Source organism: Pan troglodytes, chromosome 23 (genome assembly GCF_028858775.2).
Source record: "Pan troglodytes isolate AG18354 chromosome 23, NHGRI_mPanTro3-v2.0_pri, whole genome shotgun sequence".
Lineage (NCBI taxonomy): Eukaryota > Metazoa > Chordata > Mammalia > Primates > Hominidae > Pan > Pan troglodytes.
The window spans coordinates 21,431,806-21,458,127 of record NC_086016.1 but is presented as its reverse complement, the minus strand read 5'-3'; the positions used below and the strand labels follow the sequence as shown (position 1 = coordinate 21,458,127).

General features: G+C 44.4%; 1 protein-coding gene across 15 annotated transcripts in view; it reads left to right on the top strand.

Moving 5' to 3' along the window:
* The window catches only part of HIRA (histone cell cycle regulator), a 101,627-nt gene that overhangs the window by 3,037 nt on the left and 72,268 nt on the right, over positions 1 to 26,322 (top strand). For 6 of the 15 annotated variants that reach the window (XR_010155978.1, XR_001712906.4, XM_009437780.5 and 3 more), the window contains exons 2-5: positions 18,074 to 18,136; positions 20,264 to 20,374; positions 21,582 to 21,672; positions 22,978 to 23,072. Coding sequence is in view for 7 of the 15 variants with exons in the window: in XM_001165585.6 (XP_001165585.1) it covers positions 18,074 to 18,136; positions 20,264 to 20,374; positions 21,582 to 21,672; positions 22,978 to 23,072 (360 nt within the window). In the remaining 8 variants the exon portion in view is untranslated. Of the gene's footprint in view, positions 1 to 8,387; positions 8,506 to 18,073; positions 18,137 to 20,263; positions 20,375 to 20,448; positions 20,584 to 21,581; positions 21,673 to 22,977; positions 23,073 to 23,326; positions 23,396 to 26,322 lie in introns of those variants that run through there. The other 9 variants (XR_010155977.1, XM_063807730.1, XM_063807733.1 and 6 more) reach the window with 5 other exon arrangements.

The window sequence follows — 26,322 nt, the reverse complement described above, 5'->3', positions numbered from 1 at the left end:
GAAGCACAAACATAACTTTTTTTTTTTTAATAGAAATGGGATCTTGCAATGTTGCCCAGGCTAGACTCAAATACCTGGGCTCAAGGGATCTTCCTGCCTCAGCATCCTGAGTAGCTGGGACTACAGGCGTGAGCCACTGCACCCAGCATGAACATACTTTTTCTGTTTTTCGAGAGTCTAAAGGGGGAAGTAGCAGACAGCTCAGCATTTTTCTCTGGTGTGGCAGGGAATCCATTCAAAGTGGAGAGGGTAGCTAGAACAGGAGAAGAAGTATTTATTGAAGTGTGGGTGTACTTTGGTCTTCATTTTCTTGGCTGATAATAGAGACACCTCTAAGGTAGGGTTTCCCAACTTCAGCAGGTTGACATTTTGGGCCATAAAATTGTGTGATTGTCATCTATGTTATAGAATGTTTCTAGTATCCTTGGCCTCTACCCACCAGATGCCAGTAGCACTTCACAAACACCTTCTTAGAGTAAGTTGATACAACTTCTAGTTGTATCAACCAAAAATATCTCCAGTCATTGCCAATGTCCATTGGTAGCCAAAATCACCCCCGATTGAGAAGCACTTGTCTAAGGTTATCAATAAGTTAATCTTGAAGTTGTCACGTTGTAGTAAATGAGCCTTGAATGTGGAATCAGACTGGGTTCAAAACTGCATCATTTACTAGCTGTAAATTCTTGGACTTATAACTCTACTTCTGGGCCTTGGTAAAATAAGACTTACCTCTTCCATTTTATCCTGGGACCAAATATAAAAGATTGTTAAATTGAGATATAATAACTATCATTTATATAGAAGATGTGTCAGTTATTGTTCATACATACACATTTTACTTTGTGTTCTTGGATACAGTATTCTCTATATATTTTATTTTAGAATTGACCAAAATAAGCTTTATTTCTAAGTTAGGTTAAGGTCAGAAAGTAAAAACAACTAGGTTTCTGGTTTTAAAGTTTGTAGAAATATGGAGTTTGTATGTTTAGAAAATCTCGTTGAGATTCATGGCTCTTCCCAACTCTGGGCCTTTGCTCCTGAGTTTTTTCTGGAATTCTCATGCCTGGGCAGACAGCGCTCATGCTCAGCTCTTTGGTGAAGCCAGTTCTAACCAAGAGGGCCAGGACTGAAAGAGCTCTTGTCCACCTTTGGCCTTTGGTTCACACTTTGATGGCAGTGTTATGAAAAGGGATTTGGGAAATTTTCAAGAACAGGGTAATTTGCTGGTAATCACATGGCCTTATGGTGTGTATTTTCTCCTGTCCTGCGATTGGATTATTTTTACCCCTACCTTGTGTCATTCTGAAAAGGATTTGAAGCTGTCCTACTGAGACATCAGCATGAAAATTAAATAATTCAGCTTGAAGGGAAAATGTAGGCAGAATCATATAACGATAAAGTTAGGAGTGGGTGGGTAAGGTCCAGCCTGCTGCCAGAGGGCACTGCAGTCCTATGTCTGAGAATTGGCAGGGAAAGGATCCTAATGGTGAGGTTATATGATTGCAGTGGTTGAGAGATAAACATGGCAGTTGCTTTAGATCAGTGGTTCTACAGGGCAATGTCTAGAGACATTTGTGGTTGTAACAACAGGGTTGGGCAGGGTAAGTGCTACTGGTATCAAGTGGGTAGGGGACAAATCTGTTAAACATTGTATAGCATGCAGGACAGCCCACTCATGGAGAATTATCTAGCCCCAAATATCAATAGTGCTAAGGGTGAGAAACCCCGCTCTGAATAAGTTATTTGCCTTTTGGTGTATTTGTCTTACAGTTCCGACTAGACTGTAATTTTCTTGAGGACAAGAATTTTGTCTTCTGTTTTTGGAATCAGATATCCTGCTCTGGAGTCTCTGTGCCCTGCTGCTTACTAAATATGTGACATAAAAAGTTTTTCCATCTCTTCCTAATCTGTTCATGAAGTCAGTAATTCTTGCCTCACCTGCTCCATGTGGTAGCTCAGAAAATGCAAATTCTCTCAGCAATTTCTCTCCTGACTTATGCCTGAAGACAGTAGGTTGATTTAGGAAAATAGCCAGAGTACATCTGAAGAGTCAGAAGAAAACTGGGTGAGATTTTGCTGTGGATTTTTCACTGATTTATGCAACAAACATTGAACCTTTCTGGTAAGAGTTCTGTGGGGACCAGAGGTAAATAAGGCTCTCTCTCTGAACAGAAAGCTGTGTGGAAGATAGATGAGAGAGATTGACATACAAACCGTATTCTAGAATGCAGGGCAGGGGAAACAGGAGCTAGAGGAATAAGCGTGATAGCCCAAGGAGGAAGGGCACTTCACCAGCAGAGTCGGGTTTGTGGATGTGTCCTTGGACTGAACCTTGACGTGACTAGAATTGTGATGGCAGAGAAGGCGCTACAGCACATGAGACCATCAGGAGAAAAGGCCCAGAGGGTGAAAGCATTTAGGAAAAGACATAGAACATGTTAGGAGGGAGGCTAAACAGGGCAAGAGGGAGAATGGGGCTGGGAGGCAGAGCCTTGCCAGCAGCTTGAACTTCCTTCTTGGGGTTAGGGGAGAGAGGAGAACATTGAGGCTTCTGAGGAAGCTGGATAAAACACCCAACATGTGTCTTAGGCAGGCCCTAGAGGAGTTAGGAATTTCTAGTCTTGGTGAGATGCTCAGGGAGACAGGGAGATCACAGGTGATGGAGGTGAGAAATAGAGAGGCACTAAAGACAGGGTAGAGGTAGAATTAATGGGACTTGGCCATGTAGGCAGGTGACTGTAGATTTGGGCCACTCTGAATGTATTTATTTACTTATATATTTTCTTTATTTATTTTGAGACAGTCTCGCTCTGTTACCCAGGCCAGGCTGGAGTGCAGTGGCATGGTCTCAGCTCACTGCAACCTCCACCTCCCAGGTTCAAGTGATTCTCCTACCTCAGCCTCCCGAGTAGCTGGGATTACAGGCACATACCACCACGCCTGGCTAATTTTTGTATTTTTAGTATTCGGTATTTAGTGTTTTTGTATTTTTAATACACATTTTCGCCACGTTGGCCTGGCTGCTCTCGAACTCCTGACCTCAGGTGATCCACCCGCCTTGGCCTCCCAAAGTGCTGGTATTACAGGTGTGAGCCACCGCTCCCAGCCTCTCTCTGAATTTATTTCTTTAATATGCTGCAGAAAGAATATGGATGAAGGCCAGGAAATGGGATTTTCTTAAACATTTGTTTTACTCTAAGAAGTGGTTGAAAAGCTATTTTCACTTTATGAGCAGAATCATAGTTACACAGCTGGGAGGGACTTCTGAGGAGCGTCTGGCCTTGACCACTGAAGCCAAGTAGGAGACCTGCTTCCACTGTGTTGATCTTGGGTCCTGTCGGTGACCAGGAAGAGGATGCTCTGTGTCTGGCTTGACCCCTCCCTTTCCCCAGAGGTTGCTAGCATGTTCTGTTCATCCGGGGTGTTTGCCTATGGACTGCAGAAGTGTCTAGCACATGAACCAGAGGTATGGAATGAGCCCTGGGGACCAAAAATTTATGCAAAGCACATTTTATCATCCTGCCAGAGTCAGCAACAACACCTAGAAGTGAGTGGGATTGTGAACAGTGTGCATATTGTCAAATAGCACAAAGGGAGTGTTGCAAATATTGTAGGGTTGCCTGCCTTGTTCCTTGTTAGCAGAACCCCAATTTTTTTGGTCTGCCTTCTGCAGGCCAACCTGCTGATAGCCCTAAGCTGATGTGTGGGTAAATGCCAAGGATTTGTTGAGGAACAGCCATGTGATGCCATTTTGGCCCTTGAGACTAGGAGGGGACGTCTGCTGGGACCTCCTAGGGAATTAAATAAGAGGAGATGCTTGACAGGCTAGTCTCTTCTGCTGGACTTTACTAGGTCTGCGTGTAAAAGCCAGCTTGGAACAGGGCCGACACTGATGACAGGAGAGGAAGACAGAGGGACACGTCTCTTTAAGTTGCTAAATTAATGCACCCTGAAGCTGACCTATCTCAGGACTTGTTATATACGATAGAAGATTACCCTCGAAATTCTCTATGACTTGCAGCATTACAGTTCACAGATGGAAACTTAGGCTGAGTGAGATGAGGTGACCCCCTGGCACCAAGATTCCACTAGATGTGATGGAGATGTGTTGAGAGTCACACTTAGACTCCAGCCCAAGCCCAGACTTACTCTTTCTAATTTGCTAAGCACTGGTCTCTGTGCTGAGGCTGGCCACTCTGTCCTGGAGAGCTTCAGGCCCATTTCCTCCTCAGAAGGACAGCTTTCAGAAACCACGTGGTACAGCATGGGACCAGGAGTCTGGTCCCTGGAGCTTGTCCTCTGACTGCTTCTGTAGCCATTCTGAGTGCCTTGGGGCTTCTAACCTGGTAGGTTTCTCTTGAAATGTGCTTGGTGAGCCTTCTCTGGCATTTGGTTTTCAAGAATTCTCTGGTTGTGGGGTATCGAGAATGTTTTCAGTGAGAAGCAGAAGGGAGAGGTCTGTGCCCCAGCCTTGGACTTTGGGTCTTCCCCATTGGCTGATTGGTCCAACTAGGTCATGTGCCCTCTCTTGCATCAATCATCGTTGCCTACTGGTTTACATAACGGGCAGAGTGGATATCTGAATAAAACTGGAGTTCTATTAGACACCTCCCCGGGGGAGCATATGCTCCTGGAAAACAGACTTTGTCTTTGCTCATGCCCTTTTCCCAGGGCCAGGAATGGTACTTGGTACACACCATAGTAGTCACTCAGTAAATGTTGAAGGAGTGCTGAGTGCTGGAAGTTGGTGATGGAAAGTGGCTGATGGATGGGCAGCTAACAGTGTCTGTTGTCCTTGGCTGGTAAAGTTGATGTACTGCAAATAAACTTCTTGTTCATCCTGGCTGGCTCTTTCTAGTGGAATCTGCTGGCAATTCCAATGATGAGGGGAAACACTCTGCCCAAGCCTTACCCAAGGAGTTCATTTACATGATTCTGTCTTCTAGAGCCTTCCATTTTAGGAAAGGAAGTGGATGAAACAGATAGCAAATGGTTTTAAAACACTCCTGGCAAAAAGAAAACCCATTTAGATTAACATTTGTTGCTCCTAAAAGCATTATCTGCTTCAATGCATTAACAAACCTAGGGTAGGCCAATTCCCTGGGAGGCTACCCTGGCAAAAGCCACTGTGGTGAAGACCAGACAGAAGGGACAGCAGGCCTTATTTGAGGTCCAGGGATAGACCTACGTTGGAGCAGACTCCAGGTCTGCTGCATCCTCTAACAGAAGGTCTCACATGGAAAAAACACTTGATAAATTCACTGCTGTTTTAAGAGCTGAAAATGTGTGTGTGTGTCTGTGTGTGTGTGTGTGTGTGTGTGTATGCATGTGTGTGAGTCAGTGTGTGTATGTTTTCAGCTCTTAAAACAGCAGTGAACCAAGCAGCATGCCAGGCTCTTGAGGAGCAGCCTGTTATGCATCCTGGCCAGTGAGACTGGGATGGGATCTGCTGGGGGTTTCCTGTGTACGTGGAAAAGAGGAGATGTGGGAGGGGAGCTTCCTGGTGAGACACATAGCGGAATCACAAACAAGATCCTGTGAATTGGAGAAACAGCAGACTTAGAGATGAGGAATGCTGAGGCAGAGGCGGGGGATAGACGGGTTTAAGTGGGATGCTTTGGCAAAGCCTGAGTGAAAAGGTAACATTTGAGCAAAGGCCTTGTTGCAGGAGTCAGATTCTGAGCTGCAGATTTTTGCATGCAGGATTATTGGGGAGGGCTCTCGGGATCCACACCATTGAAGGAGTGAAGGAAGCAGCACCAGACAGAGGGAGAAGGCAAGCTATGATGTAAGCACAGAGAAAGCCGCAGCCAGCCCTGCTGGGAGTTCTGTAGCTGGGGAGGCCCTTCAGAATTGTCCTGGATTGGGGTGGGAGACCAGGGCCCTTTACTCCCGTGTCCACAGCCTGGATATAGGCTCTTTTGGAAAGGAGACCTGACCCTGCCAAAAGAGTGCTTCCACTGAGGGCAGGTCTGACCTGGAGGAAGACTACAGGGAGCTGTTGGGGCTGCCAACACTCCACAGATAGCTATGGGAGTGTGCTTTAGTCCCTGGAGGATAGGGACCTGGGCATGATACCACAGCATTCGCTGCAGGCCTGATGGAGATGAGGAAGGTGCCATCTGAGGGAAGAGCATTCCAGGCAGAAAGAAGAGCTGGAACTTGCCTGGAGGGTTTGAGCAGTAGCACAGATGTCACTGTGGTTGGAGCAAGGCAAGGGCTGTGAGAGAGGAGGCCAGAGAGTGAATAGCAGACTGATTGGGAGAGCCTAGTAGGCTACTAGAAGGCCTTGATTCTCACTGCAAGGGGAGCAGAGGACTCCTGTGATCTGACGTGAGTTTTAGAGATCTTTCTGACTGCTACGTGGAGACTAGATTGGTTGTGGGGGACCAGAGGGAGGGAGGAGCCAGGAGACCAGTTATAATGCCAACTACTGGTAGTAATCCAAGCAAGAGATGGTGTGGATCAGGATGGTGATGGCTGTGATGGCAAGAAAAAGTTGGAGCTGGTTGGGGAGACTCTGTGTGTGTGTGTGTTTATGTAATACATTACATGTATATATGTGTTTATATGTATATGTAATATATATGTATATATATATGTGTATGTGTGTGTGTGTGCGTGTGTGTGTGTGTGTATATATATAAACACATTCTTTTCAGGTATAAATAAAATGTCCAGACCTTAAATGTATAATGTGTTGACTTTTGACAAGTTAATATACTTTGTAACCTGTTCCCTGATAAAGTTAAGGAACATTTGCATCTCTCCAGAAAGTTTGGGTTATGGGTATGTTGGGAAGGTAGGGTCAAATATGGGGTATGAGATAAGATAGAACAGGCCGGGCATGGTGGCTCACACCTGTAATCCCAGCACTTTGGGAGGCCAAGGCAGGCAGATCACTTGAGGTTAGGAGTTCAAGACCAGTCTGGCCAACATGGCAAAAATGCGTCTCTACTAAAAATACAAAAATTAGCCAGGTGTGGTGGCATGTACCTGTAGTCCCAGCAACTCGGGAGGCCGAGGCAGGAGAATTGCTTGAAACCCAGAGTGGGAGGTTGCAGTGAGCTGAGGTCGCATCACTGCGGTCCAGCCTGGGTGACAGAGCAAGACTCCATCTCATACACACACACACACACACAAAAGAGTTAAGAGAGAACAGAAGGATGAGTTCCAGTCTAAGGGCAGAGTTGCTATCTACTGAGCTCAGTAAGACTGTGAAAGAAGTTAGGAAAAATTAGAAAATGCACAAAGGAAAACACATTGTTAAAACTTTTAATGTAGTCTTTCAAACCATTTGGAAAAAAACAACTGGGTGATTTTGTGATTTTAGAAGACACATTTAGTGTATGCACATTATACAAGTGTCTGAATTTTTTTAAGACTTTAGCCAAATCCCCATCAGTCACCATAGCAAATCCAATGTCTTTGGTGTGTAGCCTCCCTTACAGACCTTGCATTGTACAGATAACTGGCATAGCTAAAATGTTGCTGTGCATTTTTTTTTTTTTTTTTGAGACGGAGTTTCGCTTTTGTTGCCCAGGCTGGAGTGCAATGGTGCAACCTCGGCTCACTGCAATCTCTGCCTCCAGGATTCAAGCGATTCTCCTGCCTCAGCCTTCCGATTAGCTGGGATTACAGGCACTTGCCACCACACCCAATAAATTTTTTGTATTTTTAGTAGAGATGGGGTTTCACCATGTTGGCCAGGCTGGTTTTGAACTCCTGACCTCAGGTGATCCACCCGCCTCAACCTCCCAAAGTGCTGGGATTACAGGCGTGAGCCACTGCGCCCAGCCTGCTGTGCATTTTTCACTTAAATAGTATTGTAGGTTTGTTGTCTTCTTAATTGTGGTTATTGTTGAGCTAGCAGATTTTTCCCACTATGGAAATGTAGCTTTTAATTTTCTAATGCAAGTAGGTGGAAGGGACTAGATTTATAGGAGTACATTTTGCAGATAACTTTTTGTTGTTAAATTTAAGGGATGTAAGTGCAGTTTTGTTACATGGATATATTGCTTAGTGATGAAGTCTGGGCTTTTAGTGCAACCATCACCTGAATAATATACATTGTACCCTTGCAGATAACTTTTTTTTTTTAAAGACAAGGTCTTACTTTGTCGCTCAGAATGGAGTACAGTGGCATGACCATAGTTCACTGCAGCCTTGAGCTCCTGGGCTCAAGCAATCCTCCTGTGCAGATACTTTTTAGGGAATACCTCTGTTCTGCAAAATGAGGGGGGAAAGAAGTATTAAGAAACAGAAATGCCTTTCGTCAAAACTTTTTTGTTTTTTGGGGTTTTGTTTGTTTGTTTGTTTGTTGTTTTGGTTTGGTTTTTTTTTTTTTGTTTTTTTTTTTTTTGAGACAGTTTCTTTTTGTTGCCCAGGCTGCAATGCAGTGGTGTGATCATGGCTCACTGCAGCCTCGACCTCCCGAGCTCAATAGATCCTCCCACCTCAGCCTCCTGAGTAGCTGAGACTACAGGCTTGCACCACCACTACTGGGTAATTTTTGTTTTTTGTTTTTAATTTGTAGAGATGGGGTTCACCATGTTGCCTAAAGTGGTCTCGAATTCCTCAGAGCAAGTGATCTGCCTGCCTTGGCCTCCCAAAGTGCTGGGATTACAGGAGTGAGCCACTGCGCCCAATCTCAAAACTTTGTTGATTATATGTTGGCAGATGCTTCAGGAGAAGTGATTAAGGTCTCCTAAATGATATACCTATGACACTTTTCCACTTTAGTTTGTGGCGCGTGCACACACACACACACACACACAATGGTTGTATGGTGCAACAGCTTCCTTCCTGTGCTATGTTTTCAATCTCTTAGGCATCTGACACCTATGAGATGTCATTGTGTCATGCTTACTAAAGAAGATGGGGATAAGTTTTTGTGGTCGAAAGTGGTAGAGATAACAGCAGCAGATGGCTGTGAACCAGCCAAGGGTGTGCGTCCCACCTGCAGGCAGTTGGCGAAATCTGAGTCCCCACAGCAGGAGATCAGGAGCCTGCCTTCCAAAGATTGTTACACCAGTGATACTGAAGGTGTTTGAATGTAGTGCTTCTGTCATGAGCTTTCTCCAGCCATTCAACAGCAACAAGTTTTTATTGTTGTGCCTGTTATGTGCCAAGCCACAGCTCTGGGTCCTGAGGATGAATTAGTGAATAAAACAGACAAAAGAGCTGATCTACTTACTGGAGTTTACATTCTAGTGGGCAGAGTAGACAGACATACAATAAAGGAAATTAATATGTAAGAAATTCCTGAGTAAATAAATAGATCAGGACTAAGGGGATTTGTTGTGCCACATTGGGGAAATAATCCTTTAAATTAAAGTTGTTAGAGTAGGCCTCAATGTGAGGGTGACATTGAGCAAAGACCTGAAGGAGGCAAGGAAGAGTCAGTACAAGGCCCAAGATAGGAGCGCATCTGGTACAGTCCAAGAAAAGAGGAAGACCAGCGATGGTGGGGGTTAGTAGGAGATGAGGTCAGAAAAGTCGTGGGGGCGGGGTGGCCATTGTGCAAGGATTGTTGGCCTCTCCTCTCAAGGTCTGGCCTTAACTGTGTTGGGGCAGACAGTGGGTAGAGCAGGTTTCTTGGAAAGATCAGACCGTTATAGAGAAGATCAGGATGAGGTGTCTAGAAGGCAGTCAGCCATAGGAGTTACTTGCATATAAGTCACATTAGTGTGTTTGGCTAATGAGTTTCTCCAGAGGGATTGCTTGTTATAGAGTGTGCATATTGTCACCTGCACATGAAAAGAATCATTTTTATTATGACCTAACCTCTGGTGTTTGGATATTTACCTCTACTGCCTTATATATTAGTACACACACATATATATCGTTTTTTAAAAACAGGCCTTGTGTGTGTGTGTGTGTGTGTGTGTGTGTGTGTGTGTGTGTGTATGTGTTTATTTCTTATCGAGATGATTATAGATTCACACCGAATTGTATGAAATACTGAGAAGGTACTTCTGGACTTAGTCCAGTTTCTCCCAATGTTAACATTTTGCAAAACTATAGTTGACATTGACATATGCTACCTATTTTTTAAAATTTATTTCCCCAGTTTTGTTTGTACTTATTTGTGCGTGTGTATGTTTAGTTCTATACAATTTTGTCACCTGTGCAGGTTCATGTATCTACCACTGCAGTCGAGATGCTGAACAGTTCCAACAATTTTTATATTTTTTTTATTTTTATTTTTTTGAGACAGAGTCTCACTCTGTTGCCCAGGCTGGAGTGTGGTGGCGCGATCTCGGCTCACTGCAAGCTCCGCCTCCCAGGTTCATGCCATTCTCCTGCCTCAGCCTCCCGAGTAGCTGGGACTACAGGCGCCTGCCACCACCATGCCTGGCAAATTTTTTTTTTGTATTTTTAATAGAGACGGGGTTTCACCGTGTTAGTCAGGATGGTCTCAATCTCCTGACCTCATGATCCACCCGCCTCAGCCTCCCAAAGTGTTGGGATTACAGGTGTGAGCCACCGCACCCCGCCAACAATTTTTATAATTACACCCACCTCCCTCCTACACTCCTCCATTTTATTTATTTTTATTTTTCGTTTTGTTTGGTTTTTATTAGCATTTTAAAAATTGTGGTCAGATATTCACAATATAAAATTTACTATCTTAATCATTTTTAAGTATGTAATTCAGTACTGTCACAATTCACATTATTGTGCAGCCAGTCTCTGGAACATTTTCATCTTGCAAACCTTTATACCAATTAAGCAACAACTCCCTATTTTCCCCTCAACTCAGACGTAGGCAACCACCATTCTACTTTGTGTTTCTATGAATTTGACTATTCATAGATAGCTCATAAAAGTGGAATCCTATGGCATTTGTCTTTTTTCACTTACCATAATGTCTTTGAGGTTCATCCACATTGTAGTGTGCATCAGAACTACTTTCCTTTTTAAGGCTAAATAATATTCCATTGTATGGATATATACCACATTTTGTTCATCCATTCATTGGTCAAGGGACACTTGGGTTGCCTCCACCTCTTGGCTGTAGTGAATAGTACTGCTATGAACATGGGTGTACAAATAGCTCTTCAAGACCCTTTCTTTTGGTTATATACCCAGAAGTATAATTGCCAGGTCATATGGTAATTATATTTTTAACAAGAGTTACAATTTCTGTACACCCTCATCAACACTTATTTCCTGAGGTTTTTTGTTAGTAGCCATCTTTTTATTTATTTATTTATTTTGAGACGGAGTCTCACTGTGTCTCCAGGCTGGAGTGCAGTGGCGGGATCTTGGCCCACTGCAGCCTCCGCCTCCCAGGTTCAAGTGATTCTCCTGCCTCAGCCTCCCAAGTAGCTGGGACTACAGGCACACGCTACCATGCCCAGCTAATTTTTGTATTTTTAGTAGAGATGGGGTTTCACCATGTTGGCCAGGATGGTCTTGATCTCTTGACCTCTTGATCCGCCCACCTTAGCCTCTCAAAGTGCTGGGATTACAGGCATGAGCCACCGCACTCAGCCGTTAGTAGCCATCTTAATGGATGTGAGGTAATACGTAATTGTGGTTTTGACTTGCATTTCTCTACTGGTTACTGATGTTGACATCTTTTCATGTGCTTGTTGGTTATTTGTGTATCTTTTCTTTTCTTTTTTTGAGACAGAGTCTCACACTGTCGCCCAGGCTGGAGTGCAATGGCACGATCTCAGCTCACTGCAACCTCTGCCCCCTGGGTTCAAGTGATTCTCCTGCTTCAGCCTCCAGAGTAGATGGGACTACAGGCACCCACCACCACGCTTGGCTAATTTTTGTAGTTTTAGAAGAGACGGGGTTTCACCATGTTGGCCAGGCTGGTCTTGAATTCTTTACCTCAGGTGATCCACCCACCTCAGCCTCCCAAAGTGCTGGGATTACAGATGTGAGCCATTGCACTGTGCCTCATTTGTATATCTTCTTTGGAGAAATGCCTGTTCAAGTTATTTGCCCAATTTTGAGTCATGTTGTTGAGTTTCAGGATTTCTCTATATATTCTGGACATTAATCCCTTATCAGATATGTAATTTGCAGATATTTCTCCCATTCTATGGGTTGCCTTTTTATTCTGTTGATATTTTCCTTTGATGCACAAAAGTTTTTAATTTTGATAAAGTTCAGTTTATTTTTCTTTTATTGTCTGTGCCTTTAGTCTCATATCTAAGAAATTATTGCCAAATTCATGGTCAGATGCAGTGGTGCATGCCTATAATCCTAGCACTTTGGGACATAAAGGTAGCAGATCGCTTGAGCTCAGGAGTTTGAGACCAGTCTGGGCAACATGGTGAAACCCCATCTCTACAAGAAATACAAAAATTAGCCAGGCGTGGTGGTGCGCACCAGGCGTGGTTGTGCCCTCAGTCCCCAACTACTCAGGAGACTGAGGTGGGAGGGTTGCTTGAGCCTGGAAGGTTGAGGCTGCAGTGGGCCAAGATCATACCACTGCACTCCAGCCTGGGTGACAGAATGAGGTGCTGTCTCAAAAAAAAAAAGAAAGAAAGAAAAAAGAAAAAGAAATTACTGCCAAATCCAATCTTGTGAAGCTTTTCCCCTGTGTTTCCTTCTAAGATATATATGCAGGTCTTTGATCCATTTTGAGTTAATTGTATATGGTATGAGATAGGGATCCAACTTCATTCTTTTGCATGTGCAGTTTTCGCAGCACCATTTGTAAAAGAGACTGTTCTTTCCCCATTGAATGGTCTTGGCCCCTTGTCAAAATCATTTGACCATATACACAACAGTTTATTTCTGGGCTCTGTATTCTGTTGTTCTAGGTGTCTGTCTATGCCTGTACTTCACTGTTCTGATTACTGTAGCTTTGTAGTAAGTTTTGAAATAAGGAAATGCGAGATCCTCAACTTTATACTTTTTGAAGATTCTTTTGACTGTTCAGGGTCCCTTAAGATTCCATGTGAATTTTGGGATCGATTTTTTTTTTTTTTATTTCTGCAGAAAGTACCATTGGGATTTTCATAGGGATTGCATTAAGCCTACAAATCACTTTTAGGAGTTTTGACATCTTTTTTTTTTTGAGACGGAGTTTCACTCTTGTTGCCCAGGCTGGAGTGCAATGGCACAAAATTGGCTCACTGCAACCTCCACCTCCCGGGTTCAAGCAATTCTCCTGCCTCAGCCTCCCAAGTAGCTGGGATTATAGGCATGTGCTACCATGTCCGGCCAATTTTTGTATTTTTAGTAGAGACAGGGTTTCTCCATGTTGATCAGGCTGGTCTTGGACTCCCAACCTCATGTGATCCACCCACCTCAGCCTCCCAAAGTGCTAGGATTACAGGCATGAGCCACTGTGCCCAGCCTAACATCTTAAAGTTATTAAATCTTCTAGTCCATGAGTACATATATAATGTTTTTTCATTTATTTGTGTCTTTGATTTCCTTCAGCAATGTTTTATATTTTGTAGTTTCAGTGTACAAGTCTTTCGCCTCCTGGGCTAAGTTTATTCCTACAAATTTTATTCATTTTGATTCTGTTGTAAATTGAATTGTTTTCTTAATTTCCCTTTCAGATTGTTCATTGTTGGTGTATAGAAATGCAGATGACTTTTGTTTGTTGATTTTGTATCCTGCAACTTTGCTGAATTCATTATTAGCACTAATAGTTTTTCTGTGGAATTTTTAGGGTTTTCTACATTTAAGATTATGTTGTTTGTAGCTGGGCAGGGTGGCTCAAGCCTGTAATTCCAGCACTTTTTAGCCAGGCATGGTGGCACACACCTATAGTCCCAGCTACTCGGGAGGCTGAGGCAGGAGAATCGCTTGAACTTGGGAGGTAGAGGTTGCAGTGAGCTGAGATTGCATTACTGCACTCCAGCCTGGGTGACAGAGTGAGATTTCGTCTCAAAATAAATAAATAAATAAATAAATAAATAAATAAAGTTTGTGTTGTTTGCACCCACCTTATATATTTTTTGTTTTGTTTTGTTTCTTGAGACAGTCTCACTCTGTCACCCAGGCTGGAGTGCAATGGTGCGCCTGTTGGTCAGGCTGGTCTCAAACTCCTGACCTCAAGTGATCTACCTGCCTTGGCCTCCCAAAGTGCTGGGATTACCGGCGTGAGCCACCATGACCGGCCCCACCTTATATTTTAGTATTGTTCTGTAACTGTTTCATTTAATAAATGTTTCAAACATTTTCTTATTTTTAATTCTAAATTTGTCAACATTGGTTAAAACCAAGTTCTATTGGGCAGTGCAGGAAGTGTTCCCAGGAGCAACATTCACTGGGCAAAAGCCTCAACTTTCCCAAGCTTCATTCCAAAAGGACATATGCACATGTGTTCCAGTCAGCTCTACCCAATGAACTATCAGAACATAAAAGCCCAGAGACTTTTTGGAGCCAAACCAAAGGTCTGTGGGACTGCTGAGAGGGAAGGGCCAGCAGCTCTCCATTGTGCCCTCTCTGCTTTGCCTCTGGCCACCTCTCTGTGCTCAGAGTTTAAGTTCCCATGTTTAGTCCTCTTCTAGGAATCTTTCCCCTAGTGTGAAGGAGGGTACGATTCTACCTGAGCATGCCCTGTCATAATCCCAGCTTCCTTAATGTATTCTTTATTCCCTGCCAGGTGGAAAGCATTTGTGCTGCTCTTGTCAAATCAGCAAATCCCCAGACAGTAGACAGTGGCTGACTATATTGGCTGTGTATTGGGTGTGCAGGGACAACATTCTGATCTGGGGTTAATCTAAGGATAGGTGATTGCTTGGTGTCTGTAGAGTCTAGGGTGTGTTAATTTGTCTTTTCTTTCTGTCTCTATTACAAAGAAAGGCCAGACACTGGAGGTAGTTGGGAACTCATCTTTGTCATCATCATGCTGTGCCACAGGAAGAGTTGTCTAACTAGCTCAGCCAGAAGGTCCCTTTCCTCAGCTCCACCTCAGAGAGCCCTTTAGAAGAGGTTCATTCCCGGCCGGGTACGGTGGCCGGGATTACCCCTGTAATCCCAGCACTTTGGGAGGCTGAGGTGGTCGGATCATGAGGTCAGGAGATCGAGACCATCCTGGCTAACATGGTGAAACCCTGTTTCTACTAAAAATACAAAAATTAGCCGGGCCTGGTGGCAGGCACCTGTAGTCCCAGCTATTCAGGAGGCTGAGGCAGGAGAATGGCGTGAACCTGGGAGACGGAGCTTGCAGTGAGCTGAGATAGCACCACTGCACTCCAGCCTGGGCGACAGAGCGAAACTCTGTCTATAAATAAATAAATAAATAAATAAATAAATAAATAAATGAAGAGTTTCATTCCCACTAATGGAATGTGAGTGACTGCTTTCCTTGGGACGGAAAGGCCTAGTGCTGTAAGGAGGCGGGGAGCCAGCACTGCGCTGGTATCTGTGTAGGTCCCCTACCATATTTCATCTAATCTGCACAGCACTAGGAAAGGAAACCTGGTGCCAATGAACCAGGCACGCCTTCTCAAAATAATAAAATAAAAAAAAAATAAAATCTCAAGGCTTTGTAGCTGGGTAAGTGGCAGGGCTGAAGATTCAGCCCATGATGTTTAATGCCAAAACCCAAACTTGTTGCCAGCCTCCATCCCTGCCTTCCCCTGGAGCCTTGAGGCCCCCACCCCCATTTTCCACACTGCTATTGTGGAGCCAGAATGTGAATCTGACCTTGGCATTACCCTGCCTTGAAAGTACCTTTAGAGAAATGTCTCAGCTCCTTACTGATGCTTGCTGAGCCATCTCTGTCTCCTCTTCTTTCTCACACTCTCTACCTGCAGTCTGCTCTGCAACATTACATCAGCCTATTTCTTGATTCCATGCTGTGCATCCCCTCAGCCTGAAAACCCTCTCCTTCACCCGATCTTCTGGCTAACTCTTACTCAACCCTTGGGACCCAATTCAGTTATTATTTCTGCAGGAAGCCCGAGGCTGAGTCAGGTGGCTTTCTGCTTGTGAAGTGTCCATCAGTGGACATCTTACTAGGGGAGTTTGTATGATTATGTATCTTTACTTTCTCATTGCTTAGCCTAATGCCTGGCACATAGTAGAAATCTGCAAACAGAGACTGAGTGAGAAAACATGCAGTTGATGCTGTGAGTGGGCATGATCTAAAGCGCATGGGCTGTAATTGGTTACTTGTGCAGCTGAGCCCTCAGCACGGCCTGGCTCAGCCTGTATGTGCTCTTGGGTAGTCAGGGGAACTGTGACTTGCAGGTAAGGGTTTCTGGTGTGCTTCTTGAGGGGACTGATGTAATACAATGTCTCACAGACTTATGGAACTGAAAAGCACTCCAAGGGGAGGGGAATGTTCCGCCCTGATTGCCTGTCAAGACCAAAGCTGTCAGCTAGAACATTTTTTGTTAAAATGACAAATGCCCAGCTCAAGCTGGCTTAAGCAGAAAAGCAAATGAATTGGCATTTTGGTTTATCTCTTATATGACAAACCCCTAAATTTGCTGGCTTAAACCAATAACAGTTTTATTATTTGCTCATAATTCTGCAGCTTGTCAGGACTTAGCAGGTTCAGCTCATCTTGGCTCTATGGAATCTGCTGGGATGGCTCGAATAGCTTGGGGATAGAACACCTCACCAGGCCTGTGTCTGTGGCCTTGATTCTCACTTGTCCGGGCTCTTTGATGCTCTACATGTGGCCAGCTTGGGCCTCTTCAAAACATGGTGGTCTCAGGGTACTTGGACTTCTCACATGACAACTAGGTTTCTCCAGAGAGCCAAAGTTGAACTGCTAGACTCTTAAGGCCTACACCTGGAACTGGAGCAACATTGCTTCTGTCATTTCCCTTTGGTTAAAACGGGTCCCAGGTGTTTCAGATAAGGGATACTCAACCTATACTACATAGTGACCAGTAAGAAGGAAAGTGTATTTTCTCTCAAGTTCATGCTTGATTTGACTACATGGCTGCGGCTCTCCACAGCTGGGTGCTGCCTGGGTCCCATGCTGGGCAGTGCCTTTTGGGCACCAGCATTTAATTTTCACACTTGCATGGGAGCCCTGGCAGGACTTCACAGTTCTCAGGCAGCCACTGCCTGCCCACACACTCCTGATCCCAGTACTTGCTGAGTGATTCTAGGGCTGGTGACTCTGGTACTGTGTCCACATTGCCTCCTCTTGGGTGACAGAGACAGAACATGTTCAATTAAGAGACTCTTGGCAACAGCCCATCTATATCAGCAATTGTTGATGCTCAGATCATTGTCATGTATCTCCTTTGTCAATGAACAAATATTACTGCGCTACTGTGCACTGGGTACTGTGCTAGAGGCTGAAGATGTGATGAACTCAACAGCAACTGACATGCCACTTGTAGCTCTTAAACCTTTGTCCTAGAAGCAGGGAGCTGGACAAATGCCCACCAGGCGTGAGTGCCTTCTATGGTCTGCTGGGTTTCAAGCTCCTACAGTGCTTTTGCCAGTCTGATCCACCCACCCAGCCAGCCAGCTAGCTTCATGGGATCCTAGTGCAAGCCTAGGCCCATACTGGGCTCTTTGGGGCTTCTAAGAACTAATAGCCACAGTCCTTTCTCCTGGAGGAATTGAACAGCTAATTTAACATAGAGTACAAACTGTGAAGGAGGTTCAGCCAGAGGAGATGCTGAGATGGCAGACGGTATGGGAACTTCACAGCACAAACAAAAGAGGGCTGTTTGGAAGCAGAAGTATGACAAGCGAAGCAATGCTCCTTGGTTGCAGCCAGCGCTGGTCCTGCTCAGCTGTCAGCCAGAAAAGACAAATAGTACTCCTTCTGTCTAGGCTGCCAGTCAAGTGCAGATCCATACAATAGGGAGATGTCTGGAGTTACAGCTGTGTGCCCTTTTCACTAAGTACCTGAGACTCAGAACTTCAATCATGAACAGCTCATAGCCATTACAAACACACATCCCTACAAGATGGCAGACAAATGCCCAGGCATCCTATGGGCTCAGCCATTCTCAGTGATGGAATGCTTTCTCCCACTGTTGGACTTTCAGTTGTCTGATGTTTGGAGAATCTTCTAGCAGTTTAGACTTTAACTGAATCTGTTGAGTTTGATACACTTCAATGAATAAAAGCCAATTTAGATACTGTATTTTTTTTTCTTTGTTTCCAGGCAAGCCGATTTTTTCAGTTGATATTCACCCTGACGGGACCAAGTTCGCAACTGGAGGACAAGGTATGTTTATGGAATAAAGAAAGGGAAAGCTTAACAGCCCTGCCACCTTGCTCTTCTCCTGCTGTCCATTTAGCTGTAGAGGGAATACTTGCTATTTTTCAGGATGGATGCAACGCTGTTTAAAATGTACAGTTATAATGTGTTATCTGAATGAATAAAATCAAAATCCTTTTATGGCTTTAGTGTGCTCTCTGTAAGTATTTTGGCAGCGGATGTATCATTCTAATTTCTGTTTATTGAGTTAATATTAAAATCAGTTTGTATCCCCAAACTTGTAGAGCATCGAGAGTGGTAGGTGGTCCAGTGGGCAAAGCCCAGCCCCAGAGGCAAGGGCTCTGTCAGCATTTTTCTCATCTGAAAAAAGGGAATGAGGGTGGTTTAAGCTTCTGAAGCAATCGTGTAGTTATTAGGCCCATTTTCTCGTCAAAGGAATTCAGTTAGGTTAAAGAGAAAGCACACTGTGGGCAAGTAAGAAAGCCCACACCGTTTGAAACTGTTATTGGTAGTATTGCCCTTATGCTTCAGCCAGCATCTTTTGCAATGTTGCATGGTTCTATTTGGAAGGACAGAGCTGTTCTTCATGCCACAATACCAAGATGTATATATAGTGACACAATGTAGCATTCCACAGAGCCCAGCCCTCTGTCATCTTTACCCCAGAGCGGGGCCTCCCTCCAACCAGGCCTCCCCAGGCAGCACTTAGAGAGTGCCTTTGTGAGCTCTAGGTCCTCAGGCCAGGTGCTGCAGGGTGGGTTTCCAGCAGATGCTTCCACCCAGAATCAAGGAGCTGGAAGGGAGTGTGGGGAAGCTGTGGGCAGGGAAGCCTTTCTCTCCTTCCATGCTGTGGACTGCACCCGAGAGGAGGAGGTGCAGCACATGAGAGAGAACACATGGACTTAGCTGAAGGAATCAGAGGGTTCGCACCTGTACCCAGAAGACACACATTTTGCCACCTTGGTCCAGCAGAGATGTTTTGGAAATACTTTTACATATTGGCCAAGAGGCAGTTTCAAACATGCTTTATGGTAATTTTGGCATGTTCATTGGATTTGGCCCCATTATAATAGGAAAATTAAGTGAGGGGCTAAACTTTGTTAGATATCAGTGATGGAAAGCTTAGAAATCATTACTAAAGCTGGGCACGGTGGCTCACGCCTGTGATTTCAGCACTTTGGGAGGCCAAGGCAGGCGAATCATCTGAGGGCAGGAGTTCGAATCAGCCTGGCCAACATGGTGAAACCCCGTCTCTACTAAAAATACAAAAATTAGCTAGGTGTCATGGTGTTCGCCTGTAATCCCAGCTAGTCGGGAGGCTGAGATAGGAGAATCGCTGGAACCTGCGAGGCGGAGGTTGCAGTGAGCCGAGATCGTGCCACTGCACTCCAGCCTGGGAGACAGAGCGAGACTGCATCTCAAAAAAAAAAAAAGAAAGAAAAGAAATCATTACTGAAAGGCATGGGTATATTTTTTAGCCGAGCAATACATCAACTCATGACCACGGGAGCCCTAAATCCCCTCTTTTGGTTGGTCTCTCATCTGTAGGTAACTGCAAAGGGTGGATAACAAGATAATGAGCCATTTTTCCTGTGTTCAGGGTACATTTGGGTCTCAAAACAGTCGGCTCTGGAACAGACTAAATTCCAGGCAGCACCTGGAAGGGGAGGGAAACCCCACTAGGGTGTGCTTTTCTGTTTGCTTTTTAGGGTGTACACAGAACAGAAAAGGTCTTATGACATTGACTTTCCCTTCTCCTCATTTCACAGATGAGGAGTCAAGGAGTCGGAGTCTAGGTGCTGGGCAGGGATGAAGACCTTTTAGGGACCCCTGGTGGATCCGTGTTAGAGGCCAGATCAGAGCTTAGTTCCCTCCTGATTGCTAGTCTAAAGTTCTTTTTGTAAAGTCAGGTTGACTTCTGCTGACTGCTAAGTCCGCTCCGTTTTGTCCCCATGAGTACTTATCATCTTTTCTGTAACTTAAATTAGTAATTTAAATTCAGTCTCCTTAGATCTAGTTAATTATTGTTTATGGAAGCTAAGTGAGGACTTCTCCTAATTTAATTTGACATTAAATATTAATATCAAATTTCTACTCCTTGCACATTCAGCCATTTCTGCTCCTTCATTCCAGGGCAGGATTCTGGGAAGGTTGTGATCTGGAATATGTCTCCAGTCCTCCAGGAGGATGACGAGAAGGATGAAAATATTCCCAAGATGCTTTGCCAGATGGACAATCACTTAGGTATTACAGAGTGGCCCTTTGCAGGCTTTGCGTGTTGGCAGAGTGCCCAAGGTTAGCACATGTGTTTGTAATTAGAAAGATAAGGCCCCGTGCGGCGGTAACTCCCCTCGGCCTGCTGTCTGAAGGCACAGATGTTGGCTGCACACCTGGGTGAGTTATTCAGCAGAAGACTCGGCCCGCCCACAGAACCATCTTTGGACAGTCTGCAGGTACCTCTGGTGATTTCCTGCTCATGAGTCGTTACTGCCTGATTCCATGGGGCTTTGGGGCCAGCGACCTGGACACAGTAGGGTTCTGGGGAAGGGTGCGCAAGAGACAATTTGCCAAAACATCTCAGGTTGGCACTGTGTCACTCTGAGGCTCTCTGCCAGGACCCTTTTGGCCATCAGATAGTGTGATGGTTTCCTTTCCTGCTGTAGTGCCTTAGTTTCCCACCCCTGAGATGCTTAATGAACAGTCACTGGCCTTTGGACATCAGCTCCTTCCTTTCCTCTGTGTGTTCTTGTCCTCTCAACATGCCTCTCAGTGTCTTCGGACCTGGAGCATGTTACTCACGGGCCATGTGGGGGCTACAACTTTGATAGCCATCTTTCAGGTCTTCCAAAGGCCAAGTTGTGAGTGCTCTTGGAGGCTCTGGCCCATCAGGGGCCTGGGGGAATTTCTGCTGATCTTAGCTTATAAGCGCAGAGTCAGTCAATCTGCAGTGCTGGCGAGTTGGAAAATCCGAATGTGACAGTGCTGGCTCTGACAGATGAGATGAAGTCAGAGTTTTATACTGTAACAGACTGTTCATCTGAAAAATCTAGAAAAAGCATCTGACCCTTTTTAGCACGTACTCTTTTTTTGAGAATAATCTCTACTCAGAAATATGTCTCATTAATAGATGACCCTTTTGAAATAATGAGATTTGGTTATCATTTTTTGATTTTCTTGGAAAGAAGCCTTCTATTGACTATGTCATTCAGCACTAACGATTCTCAGATAATGTATATTTTTCCCCCTCCAGACTGTTCTGGTAATTTGTTTTTATAGCACAAGTAGGTTAGTGCTTAAACTGAATTGTTTTTCTGGGGCTCTCACACAGTAGATGCCTTAAATAGATTAGATAGATTAGATTTTATAAACCCTTTACATCTTGCCAAACTCTACATAAAGCAAATGGGCATGACTACTGGATTTTCATCACCTTATTTTTTTTTCTTCCCAGCATGTGTGAACTGTGTGCGGTGGTCAAACAGTGGGATGTATTTAGCTTCTGGGGGAGATGACAAACTGATTATGGTGTGGAAGCGGGCTACGTAAGCATCATTTTCCTTTCTTCACATTTTATTTTTAGAAGCTGCTTTGCTGGTCTTTATCAAAGTCACCTTTCCCTACCCTGTCACTGAAGTTCCCATAGCCCTGACCTCATAAGTAGTAGAAAGTGCATGTAGGTCAGGAGCAGGTGGAGCCTGACCAGGAATTCAGGAGACCTGGTCAGCTGCCCCCTCACAGGACAGCAGGCTCTCACCTGAAAAGGAAAGTCTGATCTCTTCTAGTGCCAATGTGGGTGGGGCTTCATTGCTTTTGTTTTTTCAAGTGAAATTTCCAATGGAAGCCCAATATACAAAATGGTTAAAAGTCAGGGTGCTCTGGTTCTTGCCCAGGATCTGGGGCAGGGGATCCAGAGTCCAGCCTCTTTGCCATTACTTTATTCTCTGTTGGTCCCCACCTGGGGCAGCCTCTGCTCTACTCTCAAAAGGAGCTAACCATCACCTGGAAAACTATTGCTCCCAGGTCTCTGGGCCAGTCAGTCTGGGGCACCAGACCCTGCACCACTGGTCACCAAGCGTGGCCCTGTGGCTGTGGCTTCAAGAGCAGAGGCAGAGGCTGTCTCTTCAGCATACTTGGCTATCTCAGCACACTCTCTTTCTGTGGATTTGTGATGAGCTCTACAAGAGCAAAAGGTGTTATCAGAGGCTCTGATCATCGGTGTGTCAGCACTGCCTCCACCAGGCCCCAGGTGATTGATGCTCCTCTGGCTCCTGTGGTGGGGGCTAGTACCTATAGATCGCGTGGTTTCTCTGCCTCAGATGTCAAAGCCATTTGATTCATTGTGAGATGCTTAAAAATAAAATACTGTTGATTTTGCTTCTTTAAATAGCCAACATAAATAACATTTAGTATACAATTTAGAAAACTAAAAATACAAAAGAAAAAATATCCCTCATCACACCACCTAAAGAAAGCTGCAGTTAATATTTTGACATTTTGGGATGTGTGTCCTTCTAATCCATTTTCCATGCATAGATGCTATCCATGTCATGTGGGTTTTTTTCCTTTACATAAGTGATATCATATTGTATGTGATGTCCTGTGGCCTGCTTCTTTCACTTATTGTGAACGTTTTCCCATGCAAGATTTGTAATGGCTGTGTACTATTTCATCAAGTGCATGGATCATAATTCACCTAACCAGCCCCTTTTATTCAACAACCCAGTGCTTTCCAGTTCTTGTTTGTTTTTGCTTTGTTCTGTGTGCCCTGATAAGCTGGCTGCAGGGAGCATTTCTATGCAGTGCCCAGAGCACTCCATGAGTGCCTTTTTGGCCCCTTTCTCACACAGGTACATCGGCCCCAGCACCGTGTTCGGCTCCAGTGGTAAGCTTGCCAATGTGGAGCAGTGGCGGTGTGTCTCTATCCTCCGGAATCATTCAGGCGGTGAGTGGGACTGCCTGTTGGGGTGGGTGGGCCCCTGACACCTGGCTCAGATCAGCAGCACCGCCACGTCCCCTGTGGGACTGTTTGGTCCTTAAAGCAGCCCTATGTCTGGGCTGTCCCACCCCATCACAATCAGTCACACCCTGCCTGTCCCTTAAGATCTGTGCAGTCACCGGGTCCACTACCTGTCTCCAGCTGCATTCAGTCTCCCCACTCTTGCCCTCATGGGGTATATGTTTATATCTTTAATGTAGAACTTCCCACGTTCTGCTGTTTGTCCTGCTGAACAGAATCAGTACCTTCATCAGCGGATCACTAAGTCCGTAAGCACACTTTGTTTATTCCCCAGAAATCAGCTCACAGATGCCCATTGAAAAGTTTCTCAACTTGACCTTGAATATGTTTGCAGTGTTTTAAATAAACTTGGTATGGAAAGAAGCACATTTTATGAATTTAGACTGAGGGGGAAGGTTGCCCATGCACTGTACACTCAGGTGTCAAGGATACCAGGTTGAGTGCAATTTAGACTTGACTTAGGAGTCTGAGTCCATTTGGTCCAGGAATGGACCAAAGGGTTTTCCAGGCAGGGTGGTACAGCATAAGTGAGAAAGTCTTGGTGTGAATGGGGATTTGGAGGCATTTCACCATGGCTGGATCTTTATAGACAAGGCAGGGAGCAGCACAAAGTGAGGCTGGTCAGGTATGCCAGAGTCGGATCATGGAAAGCTTGTGCTCCCTGTTACTGAGGGAGTCCCTTGTCATGGAAGAGATAGGGAGCCATTAAAAGCTTTGAAGCACAACAGAGAGGTCATTGTGACAGCTCAGTGAAGTGGAGATTCTTCCAGTAGTTTAGATGGACACTGTCAGGGCCTGAGCTAGGCCTGTGATAATTGAGGTAGAGAAGAGGAGATTGATTTGGGAATACTTAGGATAGGGCACAGAGAGGTATGAGATAGATTCTTGGCTGGATGCCTAGATAGTCAGAGGTATCACCTCTGCTGAGACCCTAAGGACAACAGGCTTATGGGGACGGATACCAGTTCAGAATGGGGTTGCCCCTGGCTTGAGGGGTAGGGGAAGAAATGTCAAGAAACCTTCAAATTGAGCCTGGAGCTCTGGGCAAGGACAGGACAGGAGTGAGAGGTGTGGGAGGTGGCATCAGCTATAATCCCTTGTTAGTGTATGCTTAGCAGATTCTCTATAGACTGTTAAAAGGAGAACAAACCCATCTTGGTGGCGGCCATAGATTGAGTCCACATTTGTGAAAGCTGAAACGGTTAGTGTTGTGTTATTGTTTGATAATTAAATTGTGTAATTGGCCCTTACTTGTGTCACAGTACTAACAGTGAAGTCTAGTTGGACTTTTCTGGAACTTGGTGCACATGTCTATGAGGGTGCCCAAGCGTGGGGTAGGCCTCAAGTGAGGACTTTTACAAGGCCCTAACCAGAGCCTTGCATTCTCTTTCCTACCCACCGCCCAGTGGGGCTCCTTTACCAGACAAGTAGAGTTGACCACCTTCAGCTGGGGACCTGACACTCATTACTCACTGGTCCTGGTAGCAGGTGTAGGCAGAACCATTCAAGAAGAAAAATCAATGAAAAGGAGAAGTAAATGAATAAGAAAGAACCGGATCTTTGAAAAGCAAAGTATGAGAAATATATACTTGGTATATTTAATTGGGGGATGGGAAGAAAAAACCTAGACAAAATTAGAGGTTAAAGATCTAGAAAAACATTTAACCCAGACAGAAAAAAATCATCAAACAGTACAATATAATGTTTGTACTATTAAGCTAAAGAACAAAATACTAAAAAATAATTTTCTAGAAAATAGGAACTTTCATAATTGATACCATAGGATTAGGAAAAACTGAACAGAATAGTAACCAATGAAGAAATGAAAGGCTGTCTTCAGAAATGCTTCTTGGTTCTAAATTACTTGTAGGTGCATTGTTTTGAGCTTTTAAGAAAAATTATACAGAACAATAGCAATATTTATAATGGAAAGGAAGATATAAGCCAGGGTTATTGTATCTGGAAAATACAAGAAAACCTAAGAAAAATAATGTAACAAAAGCATAGAATAATATGAATAAAGATAGAAAAATCAGAAACAATACTAGTAAATATAGTAACACTTGAAAGCAGTTACTCATTTATTTATTTATTTACTTGAGACAGAGTCCTGCTCTGTTGCCCAGGCTGGACTGCAGTGTTACGATCTCAGCTCACTGCAACCTCCACCTCCCGGGTTCCAGCTATTCTCCTGCCTCAGCCTCCTGAGTAGCTGGGACTACAGGCACGTGCCACCACACCCGGCCAATTTTTTTTTGTATTTTTAGTAGAGACAGGGTTTCACTGTGTTAGCCAGGATGGTCTTGATCTCCTGACCTCGTGATCTGCCTGTCCTGGCCTCCCGAAGTGCTGGGATTACAGGCATGAGTCACCATGCCCGGCCAGAAAACAGTAATTTATTATGATTAAATGTGACTTGTAAGTGTAGTACAAGGGAATCTATTAATATAACTTTACATACTAGGAAGTTAGATAGGAAAAGCTACAGTCATCTTAGGTGTTTTAAAAGGAACATTAGACAATTCAACATCAGTTCCTATTAAAAATGCTTTTTTTAAAATGCCCATAGGAAGATATTTCTTTTTCTTTTTCTTTTTTTTTTTTTTTTGAGACTGTGTCTCACTATGTCACCCAGGCAAAATGCAGTGCTGCAATTACGGCTCACTGCAGCCTTGAACTCCTGGGCTCAGGTGATCCTCTTGCCTCAGCCTCCTGAGTAGCTAGGACTACAGATGTGCATCACCATACCTGGCTGATTTTTTTTATTTTTTGTAGAGATGGGGTTTCACTATGTTGCCCAGGCTGGTCTTGAACTCTTGGGCTCAAGCGATCCTCCCACCTGCATCTTCCAAAGTGCTGGGATTACAGGCATAAGCCACCACACCTGTCCTAAAGCTATTTCCTTAACATGGTAGAGTCCTTAGTCTTTTTCAAACCAGTGGCAAATATTACAGTTCACAGTTAAGCCTGGTTGCGGTTTATATCAAGAAAAGACAATGATGGGTGCTGTCATTTAATTTGTTGCTCTGGAATTTCTGCAACACAGTTAAATAGAAACTGGAAGATAAGGCAAAAAGGAAATGAAGGTGACATTATTTCGTATTAGGAAAAACATAGGGGGATAAAGCTCTTGGAACAAATAAAGCACTGAAAAATACTTAGAACTAATAAAATG